Source organism: Phacochoerus africanus, chromosome 2 (assembly GCF_016906955.1).
Source record: "Phacochoerus africanus isolate WHEZ1 chromosome 2, ROS_Pafr_v1, whole genome shotgun sequence".
NCBI classification, from domain to species: Eukaryota; Metazoa; Chordata; class Mammalia; order Artiodactyla; family Suidae; genus Phacochoerus; species Phacochoerus africanus.
The window spans coordinates 16,330,286-16,345,969 of NC_062545.1; the positions used below are offsets into that span (position 1 = coordinate 16,330,286).

General features: G+C 40.9%; 1 protein-coding gene across 7 annotated transcripts in view; it reads left to right on the forward strand.

Moving 5' to 3' along the window:
* KATNA1 (katanin catalytic subunit A1) overlaps positions 1–15,684 on the forward strand; it is a 29,295-nt gene that overhangs the window by 13,029 nt on the left and 582 nt on the right. For all 7 annotated transcript variants that reach the window (XM_047769968.1, XM_047769970.1, XM_047769971.1 and 4 more), the window contains 6 exons: positions 8,939–9,060; positions 10,788–10,893; positions 11,620–11,778; positions 12,681–12,807; positions 13,497–13,631; positions 14,497–14,623. In XM_047769968.1, coding sequence (XP_047625924.1) covers positions 8,939–9,060; positions 10,788–10,893; positions 11,620–11,778; positions 12,681–12,807; positions 13,497–13,631; positions 14,497–14,623 — 776 coding nt within the window. The remainder of the gene's footprint in view (positions 1–8,938; positions 9,061–10,787; positions 10,894–11,619; positions 11,779–12,680; positions 12,808–13,496; positions 13,632–14,496; positions 14,624–15,684) is intronic.

Genomic DNA, 15,684 nt, shown 5'->3' on the forward strand with positions numbered 1-15,684 from the left:
GTAGCCACCGGCCTACGCCAGAGCCACAGCAACGCAGGATCCGAGCCGCGTCTGCAACCTACACCCCAGCTCACGGCAACGCCGGATCATTAACCCACTGAGCAAGGGCAAGGACCGAACCCACAACCTCATGGTTCCTAGTCGGATTCGTTAACCACTGCGCCACGACGGGAACTCCCTAATTTTATCACTATGGACTCAAGGATTCTTATTTTATTCACTGAATTAAAGTCTGTCACTATCTTTTTGATGCTTAAATTGTTCAAGATTTGAGGAGCAGTAGCCTCTTGAAACTGGATCTTAAGTCTTTTTGAATTGTAGTCATTGTTCTCTGAGCACCTCCTCATTTTCTGACACGATAGGATGTTTCGGGCTCTTACTGTATTTCCCCCATTTCCCCAGGAAACTCTGGTTCCTACTGATGGGAAAGAGATTTAAAAACTAAGCTTTCAGTGCTAATTAATATTAATTGAGGGCTTGTACTCCCTTGGAGTCAGAAGCATGTGGGAATCTAAGGACTCAGTTTCTGTCCCTTCTGCTTCCACCTTTCCCTGTCCCCTGCGAAATGCTAAAGTACAGGATAACTTGTCAGACTTGCAGTACCAAAAGGACCACTCACTCCACACCACCTGGGCAAAGGAGAAACTGGGTCACAGCGAATGTAAAGCCCCCAGTGCTGCCCATCTTCCTCTTCAAAACATTATATTAGCCCCTACTCAAAGTTCTTTTTTCTAAATTTGCAGTCTGTGTAATTCTGCTTGAGAACCTCATCCAGTAACCAGCCAGTTGACACCTCTGAACACAACTGTCTGTGTTGATAAAAGTACAGATGTGCATGTAGCTCTTCCTTTTTCTTGTTATTTTCTTTCTTTCTTTCTTCTTTCTTTCTTTCTTTCTTTCTTTCTTTCTTTCTTTCTTTCTTTCTTCTTCCTTCCTTCCTTCCTTCCTTCCTTCCTTCCTTCCTTCCTTCCTTCCTTTCTTCCTTTCTTCCTTTCTTTTTCTTTTTTCTTTTTGGCTACACCCACAGAATGTGAAAGTTTCTGTGCCAGGGATCCAGTCGGAGCCACAGCAGTGGCAGTGCCAAATCCTTAACCAGTAGGCCACCAGGGAACTCCCACATGTGCATTTAGCTCTAGATTTTGTGCCATCGTCATATTCCCCCTCCTCTCCATTTCTGGAGGTCACTTGCCTTTGTGCATTTGAATGATCAGTTCCCTCAAGTCCCTCTCACCATAGTGCTGTAGTCCTTATCTCTGTACTCTTAGCAGCGCAGTTCTGTGTTAGTTCCTGAAACAAGGAGGGATATGGAAAGGTAACTGATACCTCGGGCCTTAGGCAGTATTATCAGTGCCAGGGTTGCCCTGGTCTGTCAGCTCAGGTTTGGGTTGTAAGCCTTACAACCATCTGTGGTTTATAGAGCTCAACGTCTTTTACCTTTTTCATGTTATAGCTATACTTTTATACCCTAAGAAATTTTATGTAGATCCTGAAGTACTATGTTCAGCAAATCCGTTGTCCAGGATAAATTAAATTGAATTAATATGATTTGCTTGTTAAAGCAGGAACATATAAAGCTTTTAAAAATATAGCGTGATGATAAAGAGTGTGGGCTTTGGAATCAGGTAGACCTATATTTAAGCACCAGCTCTGCTGTTTCTGGATGTATTACCATGAACTATTTGGTCTTTTTTTTTTTTTTTGCTATATTTTTAGGGCCAAACCTGCAGTATATGAAAGTTCCCAGGCAAGGGGTCAAATCAGAACTCCAGCTGCTGGTCTTCACCACTCCCACAGCAACACTGGATCTGAGCTGCGTCTGCAACCTACACCTCAGCTCATGGCAACACTGAATCCTTTAACCCACTGAGGGAGGCCAGGGAATGGACCCACATCCTCATGGATACTAGTTGGGTTCGTTACCATCAAGCCACAAGAGGAACTCCTATTTGGTCTTTTTAAATTTTATCTTCTTATATGTAAAATTATTTTTAACACTTGCCTCATAGAGTTTTTATAGGATAAATGAGATAACATTTTTTTGGTACCTGGTGTGTGCTCAATAAATGTTAGCTATTATTTCCCAAACATTTCGGGTAACTGAGATTTTTATTATATTTGCAGTTGGCTTAAACAATTTCACCATTGCATTTTTAAAATTTTTAATGCAATATTTTAGAGGTTGATGACTACTTTCAGAATGCTCTTTAATGTATCTAAATGCAAAAGTAGAATTATTCGGTTAAAAGTAGGGTAAAAATAACAACCCAGGAGTTCCCATCATGGCACAGTGGTTAATGGAACGATGAGGTTGCGGCTTCGGTCCCTGGCCTTGCTCAGTGGGTTAAGGATCTGGCGTTGCCATGAGCTGTGGTGTAGGTTGCAGACACGGCTCAGATCCTGTGTTGCAGTGGCTGTGGCGCAGGCCAGCCGCTACAGCTCCAATTCAACCCCTAGCCTGGGAACTCCATATGCCTCGGGAGCGGCCCTAGAAAAGGCAAAAAGACAAAAATGAATAAATAAATAAAATAATAATAATAATAATAACCCAAAAAGGAGGCTCACTTTTTGTTTTAAACAAACCTCCTCTATTTATTTTATTTATTTATTTTGCTTTTTAGGGCCTCACCTGGGGCATGTGGAGGTCCCCAGCTAGGGGTCCAATCGTAGCTGCAGACCTTATGCCACAGTCATAGCAATGTAAGATCCGAGCTGCGTCTGCAACCTATACCACAGCACACAGCAATGCCAGATCCTTAACCCACTGAGTGAGGCCAGGGATTGAACCCACAACCTATGGTTCCTGGTTGGATTCGTTTCTGCTGAACCACAATGGGAAATCTGAGGTTTGCTTTTTAAGAAAGTTCTTGTTTATGAATGAAGCATATAATGCTTCTACCACTCTTTGGTTCTCTACTGTTTCAAGAACAGGGTGAGGGGAGAAAGTGTGATAAATAAACTTAAAATCAGCTATATTATGAGGAGGTCTTATCTGTATCGCCGCTGAGTATAGACATTGCTTACTTGCTAAAATTCTCAGGATTTGACTGCCAAAGAACAAGAATATTGAATAGGTTTTCAGAGTTCACTGGTGGCTCAGCAGTTAAGAATCTAGTGTTGTCACTGCTGTGCCTCAGATCACTGCTGTGGCTCAGGTTCAATCCCTGATCCAAGAACTTCTACATGCCATAGCCAAAATAATAATAATATTGGCAAAGTGATGTCAGTTGCATTGACTCTTTAGATTGCCAGGAGTAGAAATAATCAAATAAGAAAAAGGAATAAAAGGAATCCACATTGAAAAGGAAGAAGTAAAACTGTCACTGTTTGCAGATGACATCATACTATATACAGAAAATGCTAAAGACACCATAGAAAACTCTTAGAATAAATGAACATGGGAAGGAAAACGTGCAGGAATGCACAGTTAATACACAGAATATTATTTTCCTTTCTATACACACTGCCAGTGAACTATCAGAAAGAGAAATTTAAAAAGCAATCCAGTTTTAAATTTGCATCAAAAAGAATAAAATACCCAGGAATACATCTAACTGAGGAGGGTAAAAGGCTTGTATTCAGAAAACTAGATAAAAATAAGATACTAATGAAAAAAATTGAAAATGACACAAGCGGAAAGATATACTGTATTCATGGATTGGAAGAATTAATATTGTTAAAATGACTGTAACTACCCAAGGCAATCTGCAACTTCAATGCAATCCCTATCAAAGACAAATCAGAAGTTCCTGATGTGGCTCAGTAGGTTAAGAACCTGACATAGTGTCTGTGAGGATGCAGGTTTGACCCCCTAGCCTCACTCAGTGGGTTAAAAGGATCTGGCAGTTCAGATCCAGTGTTGCTGTGGCTGTGGCATAGGTCAGCTGTCTGAATAGACCCCTCATCCAGGAACTTCCATATACCACAGGTATGGCCCTAAAAAGAAGAAAAAATTACCCAAATGGTCCTTGTCAGACTTCAAAAAAAAAAAAAAAAAAAAAGGACAAATTACATTTTCCGCAGAACTAGAACAAATACTCTAAAATTTTTATGCAAACACAGAAGACCCAAAGTAGCCAAAACAGTCTTAAGGAAGAACAAAGCTGGAGGTACTATGTTTCCTGATTTCAGACTTTACTACAAAGCTGTAGTCATCAAAACAGTGTGGTACTGGCACAGAAACAGACACATAGATCCATGGACCAGAATAGAGAGCCTAGAAATGAATGTACACTTATAAGGTCAATTAATCTGTGAGAAAGGGAACAAGAATATAAATGAAGAAATGGTCTCTTCCATATATGATGTTGGGAAGACTGGACACAACTAGATGCAAAAGAATCAAACTAGACTGCTTTTTCACCCTGTATATGAAAATAAAGTCAAAATGGATTAAAGACTTAAAACATGAGACCCGAAACCATAAAACTCCTAGAAGAAGACAGTAGGCAGTACTCTCTTTGGCATCAGTCTCAGCAGTGTTTTTTTGGCCATATCTCCTCAGGCAAGGGAAACAAAAGCAAAATAAACAAAATAGGACTACATCAAACTAAAAAGCTTTTGCATAGCAAAAAAAGAAACTGTCATAAAAATGAAAAGGTCATCTACTGAATGAAAGAAGGTATTTGCAAATGATGTGCCTGTACTAGCTTTTTTTAGTGGTGGTTCTAGATAGTTTCTATATAGAATTTGTAATGGTTGACTGGTACTATCGTAACAATTTGAATGAAGTATAGAAATTGTATCTCTCCTTATATCTCTTTATCTTTTCCCATTTATAATTGTTTTAAACTTTTTTTTTTCTCCATTCATTTAGAGCCCCATTGGTATCATAACTTTTGCTTCAAATGTCAAACATAATTTAGAAAACTCAAGAGGAAAAAGCCTTTTGTACTTACCCATATTTTGCTTACCATGTTCATTCCACCTTCCTGATATTTCAGGGTTCCTTCTTAAATATGTTTCTCTTCTGTTTAGAGAACTTCTTTAAACTATTCTTTTGGGTTGGTCTCTCCTGGCAGCAAAATTTAGTTATTTTCCCTTTATCTAAGAATGTTTCGATTTCTCTTTCATTCCTGAAGCATATTTTTTACTGGGTAGAGGATTCTGGGTTGGCAATCCTTTTCCTTAGAACACTTGAAAAATTCTGTGCCACTCCTTTCTGGCTTTCTTGGTTTCTGAAGCAAAATCTGTTTTATTTGAATCATTTTTTCCCTATAAGCAGTGTGTTGTTTTGCCGCTCTCAATTTTTTTGTCTTTAGTTTTCATAAATTTAATTATAATGTGTGTTGGAGTGGATTAATTTGTGGTTTTTTTTATTCTTTCTGAAGTTTTCTATGTTAAATTAGTTTGTTTCATGCATATTCAAAAATGTGTGTTGAAGCATAGTTTTAAAAATCTGTCAGAAAATTCTACTATCGGTCATTTTACTCTTGGCACCTGTTGATTGCTTCTTTAAAAATTCAGTTGGAGGAGTTCCCGTCGTGGCGCAGTGGTCAACGAATCCAACTAGGAACCATGAGGTTGCAGGTTCTATCCCTGGCCTTGCTCAGTGGGTTAAGGATCCGGCGTTGCCGTCAGCTGTGGTTGCAGACACGGCTTGGATCCCGCGTTGCTGTGGCTCTGGCGTAGGCCGGCGGCTACAGCTCTGATTAGACCCCTAGCCTGGGAACCTCCATATGCACGGGAGTGGCCCTAGAAAAGGCAAAAAGACAAAAAAAAAGTTTGAAAGCTTTAGTATGAAAAGTGATTTTGATTCTTGGTATTTTTGGTTCTTGCTATGAAAAGTGATTTTTGATTGAGACCTAGATAGACATTTGCGTATTATGTTACGATACTCTAGATCTAAATTTAAACTTACTGTTTTAGGTGATGTTCTGACACTGCTCGGGCAATGGAGCTCTTAGATAAAGGTAGAAATCCAGGCTCTCCCACTCCCTAGCCTGTCTTGACACCTGAGTAATGGAAGGTGTCTTCTCATTACCCCTGAGCTGTGGTAGGCATTCTCCACGTGAACTCTGCTGACAGTGGTGGTGGGGCCCTTGTCTCCACTCTCTGCTTGTCTTTTTCTGACACAACCCAGTGCCTTGTTAGTGCCAGGTGGGGATGGAGTCCGGGTTCCCTCTGTGACCCCACTGACTGACTAGGGGTGTTGCTCCCGGTTGGCAGGGATGAAAATTCCAGCTCCCTACTTGGCCTCTGATGCCACCCTGGTTGGGGTTTGGGACACCTCATTTCTCCCCGGGATGGAAATCTAGGCTCCTCACTTGGCCCTTGCTGGCCTGGGTCGGACCGGGGCCATAGATTTTTCTGTGGTGCTTTTGTTGGGGTAGAGTGCTGTTGTCTAGAAGTGTTTTCTTGCTAGCCTACCCCTTTCTTGGCCTTGTGGCTAGAGAAAGCAAGCTTTGGTTGGGTCTTCTGTTTGCTCATGTTGTTTCTGGGCTGTGAGCTTCTTGAGCTGCTAGTCTGAATATATAAAAGGAAAAGAAAACCCAGAGAATTCACCACCATGTCCAACTTTCCTTGCTGGTCTGCCTTCTCTATACCTTTCAAAGTCTTATCTTTGTTTAAAACATAATGTCCAAGGTTTTTAGTTCTCCTTAGCAGAGGAACAGTGAAGAGTAATATCTGTTCCATCTTCCTATAGATGAAAGCCTAGCTGTCTTTTTTTTTTTTTTTTTTTGGTCTTTTTAGGCCTGCACCTGTGGCATATGGAGGTTCCCAGGCTAGGGGTAAAATAGGAGCTGTAGCCACTAGCCTACGCCACAGCCACAGCTACACCAGATCCCAGCCATGTCTGTGACATACACCACAGCTCACAGCACCTCCAGATTCTTAACCCACTGAGCAAAGCCAGGGATCGAACCTCCATTCTCATGGATACCAGTCAGATTCGTTTCCACTGAACCACAATGGGAACTCCCTATCTGTCATTTTTAATTAAATCTGTTTGAGACTGATGAATTTGTATTGTGTTTTTATAATTTTGCCAGCTTTTAAAATAACTGGCTTTAAACCCAGCTCTTTATCTCCTCCTGTGTATTGGTCCATCTTCAGCTTTATTTTGAGCACCAAAATGGAGTCTATACTCTTTTTCACCTCTCTCCTGCATTCTTTTACCTCCTGGTACTTGTTAGTATTTTCACTTAGAGCAAAATTTCCAAATTTGAAATTCCATAGCTCCCCTTGGCTGACCTGTTATAGAATGGTTTCCCCTTTTTGCCTCACTTAAATCTGTTTTGCTTTGTCTGCAAACATTCCCTCAGCAGTGTGTTCTGTGGGAGAAGAGAACGAGAACTAGAAAGTGCCTTATATTCGGGTCTCTCTGGGCTGGCAGTGGAAGTTCCCAGTAGTCAAGGACAGTGTCTTCTTTCTGTCCCCGAAGCTGCCAGTACAGAATAGATCCTTGATAAATATCTGTGAGTGAATAACAACTTCATAAATACTAAGAAAAGATCACCTCCTCTTTTAAAGCTTACGTAACACCTTCCTTGCATCTTCTCTGTTTTCCTGTTGAGTACTAAATGTGTAAATTGTGAGAAAGGAGCTTATTTGATATTCTAGTGTAAGACTTTGAATATCATAATTATTACTGATTTTAGACAGCAAAATTGACAAATCATGTTGTGGGCAAAAAAATGTTACGGAGATGGGGTAACAATCCTAGTATAAGACTAAATAAGTGATTATTTACACTAATAAGAAGTTTTATAAATGTTTTTAACTCAAAATTCATGAGTGTCTGAGTAGTTTTTCTGCAGGACCTCTAGGACTAAAAGAATACCTGTCCGTTTATGAAGATAAGTTCCAGCAGCTGTTTTTGTCCTGAGAACCCCTGTTGGACACTGTGGTTTCTCAGACCTTGACGTTAACCTTCTTCTCTCATTCCTCTTCTATAGTGATTTTTTTCCCCAGTATTTGTTTTATCACAGCAACAGTCCCAAACCCAGCTTCGCAAAAACACGACATTATTGAAATGAATATAGCAGTCTGAATGGAGAAACTGTGAACTACCTCAAGCTGGTGTTCACCCAGTGTGCAAACAGGTGTTGTGTTTCCCTCAAAAATGTGATAATGTCCTGCAGTGCCCTGTGGGTTTGTCATTGTGCCCTGGAGTGCTTCTGTGTCACCTTGGGAATGCCGCCCTAATGGCTCATCATGGGGTGAGGGGGGGCGGGAAATCTCAGCCAAGAACTTAGGGGTCTCTAGGAGGGGTGTGGGAATAGTGAAAGGGATGTTTTAGGAGCATCCATGGGGTGTTAAGATCGAGCCATAGCGTTCGCTAAATAAACCATTTGTGTTTAACCTTATCTCTTCTAAAGCTCTGAGATGAATGTCATGTATATCAGTATATCAGTATTCGTTAGTAACTACAGTTTATCTCAGTATTTTTTTTTTTTTATTGGTCTCTTTTCCTTTTCTAGAGCCACTCCTGCAGCATATGGAGGTTCCCAGGCTAGGGGTCTAATCGGAGCTATAGCTGCTGGCTTATAACACAGCCACAGCAATGCGGGATCTGAGCTGCGTCTGCAGCCCACACCACAGCTCATGGCAACACCGGATCCTTAACCCACTGAGCAAGGCCAGGGATTGAACCCGCCACATCATGGTTCCTAGTCAGATTCGTTCGTTAACCACTGCACCATGACGGGAACTCTGATCTCAGTCAGTATTAACTGTTTCTGTTCTTGTCAATTCTTTTGCATAATATTTTTCTTTTTCTTTAATACTTGTCACTTTTATGTAAAAATAAGTTGAGTATGAAACTGATGTTGATGTAGAAGGATGACTTAACAGTCTTTGATTCTGTCCTCATTACTTGTCCTGTTCTAGTCACTTTCTCAAAAATGTCACTTGAGTCCAGTCTTTCTTCTGACTCATAGAAACAAAATATAATTTGTGAGTCAATCAAAAGCACTTTTTTTTCCCTCTATTTGTGTAGAACAAATCTCCTGCTGCAGTTACAGAACCAGAGACAAATAAATTTGATAGTACTGGATATGATAAGGACTTAGTAGAAGCTTTGGAAAGAGATATAATTTCTCAGAACCCCAATGTTCGATGGTAAGTTATATCACAAGAAAATAATTGGGTGCTGATGATGCTTTTTGGAACAGAAAATGGAGCAAATGTGAGCATGTACTGAGGATCAGTCCTTGAGGGTTGAACTGGATGGAGTACATATATACTATCTGGCATGGCACATAATGAATGAAAAACTTCACTTTGCTTCAGTCTGTGCCAGTTTCTGTCTGAGATTTTTAAATTTGATGAAATAAATGATAACAATAAAATAACATTTTTATTAAATAAAAAAATCCTATATACCAATGGAAATAAGGTCACAGAAATTTCATCTTCTTTTTGGGACACCCTCTAATGGTAAAATGGTAGTCATTCTTTTTTTTTAATACCCGCTTCTGTGGCATGTGAACGTTCCTGGGCCAGGATTGTGTCTGAGCTGCAGCTCCGACCTGTGCTGCAGCTGCAACAAGGCTAGATCCTTTAACCTCCTGCACTGGGCCAGGGATCAAACCTGTGTCTCTGTAATGACCTGAGCTGCCGCAGTCAGTTCTTAACCCATTGCACCACAGAGGGAACTCTGGCAGTCATTCTTATGCATGTGTGTTGCTGTTATCTTTAGGTTTATCTAATATATGTTGTTTTTATTTCCTATTACTCAGAGCAGTGGTTCTCTATTAATATTATACCTGTAATTTATCACAGCGAGTTGTAAAGCACTCTTTCCCACAAAGTTAGGTACATTCTGGTTTATATTTTTTAAAACTTTAATTATTTTTAGGTACATTTGGGGGACATCTTAAAATATATTGTCCTATCATATATCATAATATATTAGCATGCCATGTGTACCAGTAGTTGTAGTAGTGGTTGTGTTCTAGTGGTTGGAGATGACTTCACGGCAGTCTCTATGGTGCTGTCTAACCTTGGTGTCTACCTCTTATAGCATTGAGGTCAAAGAGGCAGTTTTGCAGCCTGTGTCTGCTTTATGCCCTTTTTATTCTTTATGGTTTTTTAATAGGTTCATTATTTTTTATTATTATTATTTTTTTAGCTTTCTAGGGCCAAACCCACGGCATATGGAAGTTCCCAGGCTAGGGGATCAAACATGCATCTTCATGGACACTAGTCAGATGTGTTACCACTGAGCCACGATGGGAACTCTTAGGTTCGTTATTTTTAAATCATGGAGTTTGAGGAATGAACCTTGTAAGAGGAGGAATTTATTTATTTATTTATTTATTTATTTATTTATGTCTTTTTGCCATTTCTTGGGCCGCTCCTGCAGCACATGGAGGTTCCCAGGCTAGGGGTCTAATTACGCCAGAGCCACAGCAACGCCGGATCCAAGCCGCGTCTGCAACCTACACCACAGCTCATGGCAACGCTGGATCGTTAACCCACTGAGCAAGGGCAGGGACCGAACCCGCAACCTCATGGTTCCTAGTCGGATTCGTTAACCACTGCGCCACGACGGGAACTCCCTAAGAGGAGGAATTTAAAGTGAGATGGCATCATAACACTTAAGAGTCAGCCATAGACCTGTGTTCTCATCCATCAAGCTGAAAATAATTGAAGTCTCAGATAGGGCTCTGGCCATATACTGGTTGGCGTGACAGGGCTCATCACAGGTGTCAGTTCACAAGTGCCTAGAAGAAGCGTAGCATTCTGTCAGTAGTGTAAAATTGTGTGATTCAGTGATTCTCAAAAATGACTACATGAGTTAAGCATATAATCTAACCTTGTTGGTAAAATATCTTCTCTTTCAGGGATGATATTGCTGATTTAGTAGAAGCTAAAAAGTTGCTTAAGGAAGCTGTGGTGTTACCAATGTGGATGCCAGAATTCTTTAAGGGCATTAGGAGACCGTGGAAAGTAAGTTTACCACTATTATGGCATCGTCAAAGCAAATGGCAAGTGCATGGCTGTAGAAAGCCATTATTTATCTGTATTGGGGTAAGTGAGAGGAGAAAAGAGTAGGTAAAGAAAATTTCAACTTGAAATTCCCAGGCTAGGGGTTGAATTGGAGCTGTAGATGCTGGCCTATGCCACAGCAACTCGGGATCCAAGCTGCGTCTACCACAGCTCACGGTAACGCCAGATCTCCGACCTACTGAGCAAGGCCAGGATTGAACGTGCATCCTCATGGATACTAACTAGTCAGATTTGTTTCCACTGCACCACCATGGAACTTCCTGTACTTTTTTTTTATTCTTGAAATGTTAAGTGAAAAGCAGAATACAAAATTATAGACCTACTTTGAGTCCAACTAAGTAAAAACAACAGTATCTAATTTGTTTGAGTGAAAAGACTAGTAGGAAATGGATCCAGATACTAATGGCACCTGCGTTAGGGTATGATATAATATCAGTACATTAATACTTATTATATTTCTTCTCTTAGTTCCAGATTATTAATAATAATGTATGACTTCCTTGCCTTTATAATGGAAAAATTGCATTTGTGATAAAGTATCCTTCTTTGTCTTTTGTCATAATGTTATGTGTAAGTTGGTTGAAAACTGATCCTTAGTAATGGAATTCCTGTGAATTAGAACAATGGTGGATAAATCTTTTGCTGATGCTCTTCTATTTCCAACAGGGAGTGTTGATGGTGGGCCCACCTGGTACAGGAAAGACCCTTCTCGCCAAAGCGGTGGCTACGGAATGCAAGACAACATTCTTCAATGTCTCGTCATCAACCCTGACTTCCAAATACAGAGGAGAGTCTGAGAAGCTTGTTCGTCTTCTGTTCGAAATGGCAAGTGTTTGAGACGGCGCTAATGATTCTTTACCACTAAAAGGGGAGAAAGTGGAGTTCCCTTGTGGCTCAGCAGGTTAAGGATCCAGTGTTGTCACTGCAGCAGCTCGGGTCACTGCTATGGCACGGGTTCTGTCCTGGGCCTGGAAACTTCCACAGGCTCTGGGTGCTGACAAAAAAAAAAAAAAAAGAAAGAAAAGAAAAAGAAAGAAAAATGAATGTAATTAAAATTTCTTAGAGGGAATCTGTGTGATTTTATTTAAGGTAGTGGTTCTCTTTAACAAATTTTTCCCTGGAACTTTAGAACACTTAGCAGTGTCTGTAAATGTCTTCCCAGCATTGTTATCCCTGTCATTGTAGTATACAGATAATCCTGTATTCCTATGACTCCTAAACAAATAGATAGAACCGGTTACAGTATTCAGTAGCACAAAAAGTACCATATAATATTTAAGTCCACATTAGCAGCTGTAATTTAGCTTTTCCAGCTCTGTCTTCCCTCCCCAGTATTAGGACAAGAGAGACAGCTGCCCAGTGTGGCAGACTCCTGAGCTGTTTTCTAATTGCTAAACTATAGGTTACTTTTGGGTTTGGGGGTTTTTTGTTTTGTTTTGTTTTTGCTTTTTAGGGCTGCACCCGAGGCAGTGGAGGTTCCCAGGCTAGGGGTCTAATTGGAGCTATAGCCACCAGCCTACGCCAGAGCCACAGCCACGCCAGATCCGAGCCATGTCTGTGACCTACACCACAGCTCACAACAACACCAGATCCTTGACCCACTGAGCAAGGCCAGGGATCGAACCCGCAACCTCATGGTTCCTAGTCAGGTTTGTTTTGCCTGCGCCACGACAGGAACTCCTATAGGTTACTTTTGAATGAAATAAAAACCTGGTTTCTTTCTTTAGGCTCGATTTTATTCTCCAGCCACCATATTTATTGATGAGATAGATTCCATTTGCAGTCGCAGAGGGACTTCTGAAGAGCATGAGGCAAGCAGAAGGGTGAAAGCCGAGCTGCTGGTTCAGATGGATGGTATGCATGTGTATCTGCGTGAACTGACTGAGCTCTCCTCCTAGTGCCAACCCACACATCCAGATAACGGGAGGGGCTGCCAAGTAGGTCCTGGAGATGGACAGCGGTGACACACAGGAAATAATGGCTCTTCATTCATAGGACATACACACTGATCTCATTTTTAGCCATGAAATTGAAATAAATGCAGATAAATTGGCCTTAGAAAGGGAGATGTATGGTTTTGAATAATTTTTTAAATTGCTGTGTAACTAAGCTGAACTGGTCTTTTTTTTTTTTTTTTTCCTATTTTGGCTGCCCCATGGCATATGGAGCTCCCTGGCCAGGTATCAGATCTGAGCCACAGTTGTGACCTATGCCACAGCTGTAGCAATGCTAGATCCTTTAACCCACTGTGTCGGGTTGGTGATCACACCTGTGTCCTGGCATTGCAGACAGGCCACCAAACCCATTGTATCACAGTGGGAACTCATGAATTAGTCTTTTGATTAAACCTATTTTAAGTCATGTTTTTTGCATACTTACAAAACTTATGCTTCTCAGGACCACAAATTCATTTATGTACTAGTTAGCTTTATTAAGCCTTAAGGAGGCTTGATGATTTTATTGTTGTGCTAAGTATCTGATGATCTTTAAGTAGTTGAGCTTTATTTTGTGTCTTTTTTACCATCTTCTTACCCTTCGTTAAGGTGTTGGAGGTGCTTCTGAAAATGATGACCCTTCCAAAATGGTTATGGTTCTGGCAGCTACTAATTTTCCCTGGGATATTGATGAGGCTTTAAGAAGACGTCTTGAAAAAAGAATCTATATCCCATTACCATCAGGTATCTTCATTTGAATCAGAAAGCTCATATTAACTCTTAGTTTTGCTTAGAAATTAAGAATTTTGGTATTAATGAACTTTTTTTTTTTTAATTTTTTTGTCTTTTGTCCTTTTAGGGCGGCATCTGTGGCATATGGAGGTTCCCAGGCTAGGGGTCGAATTAGAGCTGTTGCTGCTGGCCTACGCCAGCGCCACAGCAATGCCAGATCCAAGCCATGTCTGCAGCCTACACCACAGCTCACAGCAACACCAGATCCCTAGCCCACTGAGCAAGGCCAGGGATCAAACCCACAACCTCATGGTTCCTGGTCAGATTCGTTTCCACTGTACCACAAAGGGAATTCCTGAACTTTCCTTTAAAAGACAAATGTAGGAGTTCCCGTCATGGAGCAGTGGTTAGCGAATCCAACTAGGAACCATGAGGTTGCGGGTTCGATCCCTGCCCTTGCTCAGTGGGTTAACGATCACGGCGTTGCCGTGAGCTGTGGTGTAGGTTGCAGACGTGGCTCGGATCCCGCGTTGCTGTGGCTCTGGTGTGGGCCGGTGGCTACAGCTCCGATTCGACCCCTAGCCTGGGAACCTCCATATGCCGCGGGAGCAGCCCAAAGAAATAGCAAAAAGACAAAAAAAAAAAAAAGACAGATAACATTTAAAAAATAAATACATAAATAAAATTCAATGAAATACTTCGATTTAAAAAAATTAATTAAAAATTTTTAAATAAATTCATTGAGGAACAGCTCTTAAATTTTTGAAGCAAATATTAGCTGTAAGAATTGGAAGACAAATTCTCAAGGTGGACTGGAGAAAAGTAAAACATTACTTATGTTGAAGGCTTCCATTTTAAAATTTGTTTCTACCATCAGCAAAAGGCAGGGAGGAGCTATTACGAATCAGTCTGCGTGAGCTGGAACTGGCTGATGATGTTGATCTTGCAAGTATAGCGGAAAACATGGAAGGTTATTCTGGTGCGGACATTACCAACGTGTGCAGGTATGAACTATTTTGGAAGCATAGGCTTTTGTGGGTATAAACTCACATAGCTTTCATGCTGAATTAAGATGAAGAATAAAGACCCATATTATAATCTAGTTAGAGACCTAAGTTTTGGTTTTAAGTTAGGGTCAGGTAGTGCTGATAGGTCATTTGGGTGTCTTGCATGTCAGTGAAGTAGCTACAGTTTAAAAGCTACAAGTTCAAGAACCTAATGTTTGAACAATTGGTGTAAAATTTAGAAAATAATTGTCTTGGATCAGAAAGATTCATGTTAGTGCATTCATTCAGCACACTGTTACACAGAAAATATAATTTGAAATAGGTTGATGTGGCATATTGAAGGGGAATACAATCTCGTTTTCAGTGAGTGTCCCAAATGTAATAGGAACAGCAGTAAAAAGGAAAGGCAGTCTCTAATCCAGCTGATTCAGGTAGGTTTTGTTCTAAGTATTAGTTCAGGCACCTATTAGCAAGGTGTAGCAATGACTACACTGGTTTATTCATCTCTAAAGTTAAGCGTACCATGCAGGGCTGTTAAGACTAGCAATAACGTGTATGAAACAGCTTTGTTGCCATCCCTTTGCACAAATGGTGGCTGCTGTTAAGGATGAAACTGAATGAAAGAAAAGAGTTGAATCTGAGGTTTCTCCTTTAAGAAAAAATAGCACTAATACAAAGGGGGGAAGGGAGAGACCTCCTAACCTGATCAGCTTTTCTTACGCATGTAGTAGGAAATATTTAATTTTTTTTTTCTTTTTGCCTTTTTTTTTTCTTGAGCTGCTCCCACGGCATATGGAGGTTCCCAGGCCTGGGGTCCAATCGGAGCTGTAGCCAACAGCCTACACCAGAGCCACAGCAACGCTAGATCCCAGCCACGTCTGTGACCTACACCACAGCTCACGGCAACGCCAGATCCTTAACCCACTGAGCAAGGCCAGAGATCGAACCCGCAACCTCATGGTTCCTAGTCGGATTCGTTAACCACTGAGCCACAATGGGAACTCCAGGAAATATTTAATTTTCTAGCTAACAGATTCTGTACTGTCTCTGTGATGCTC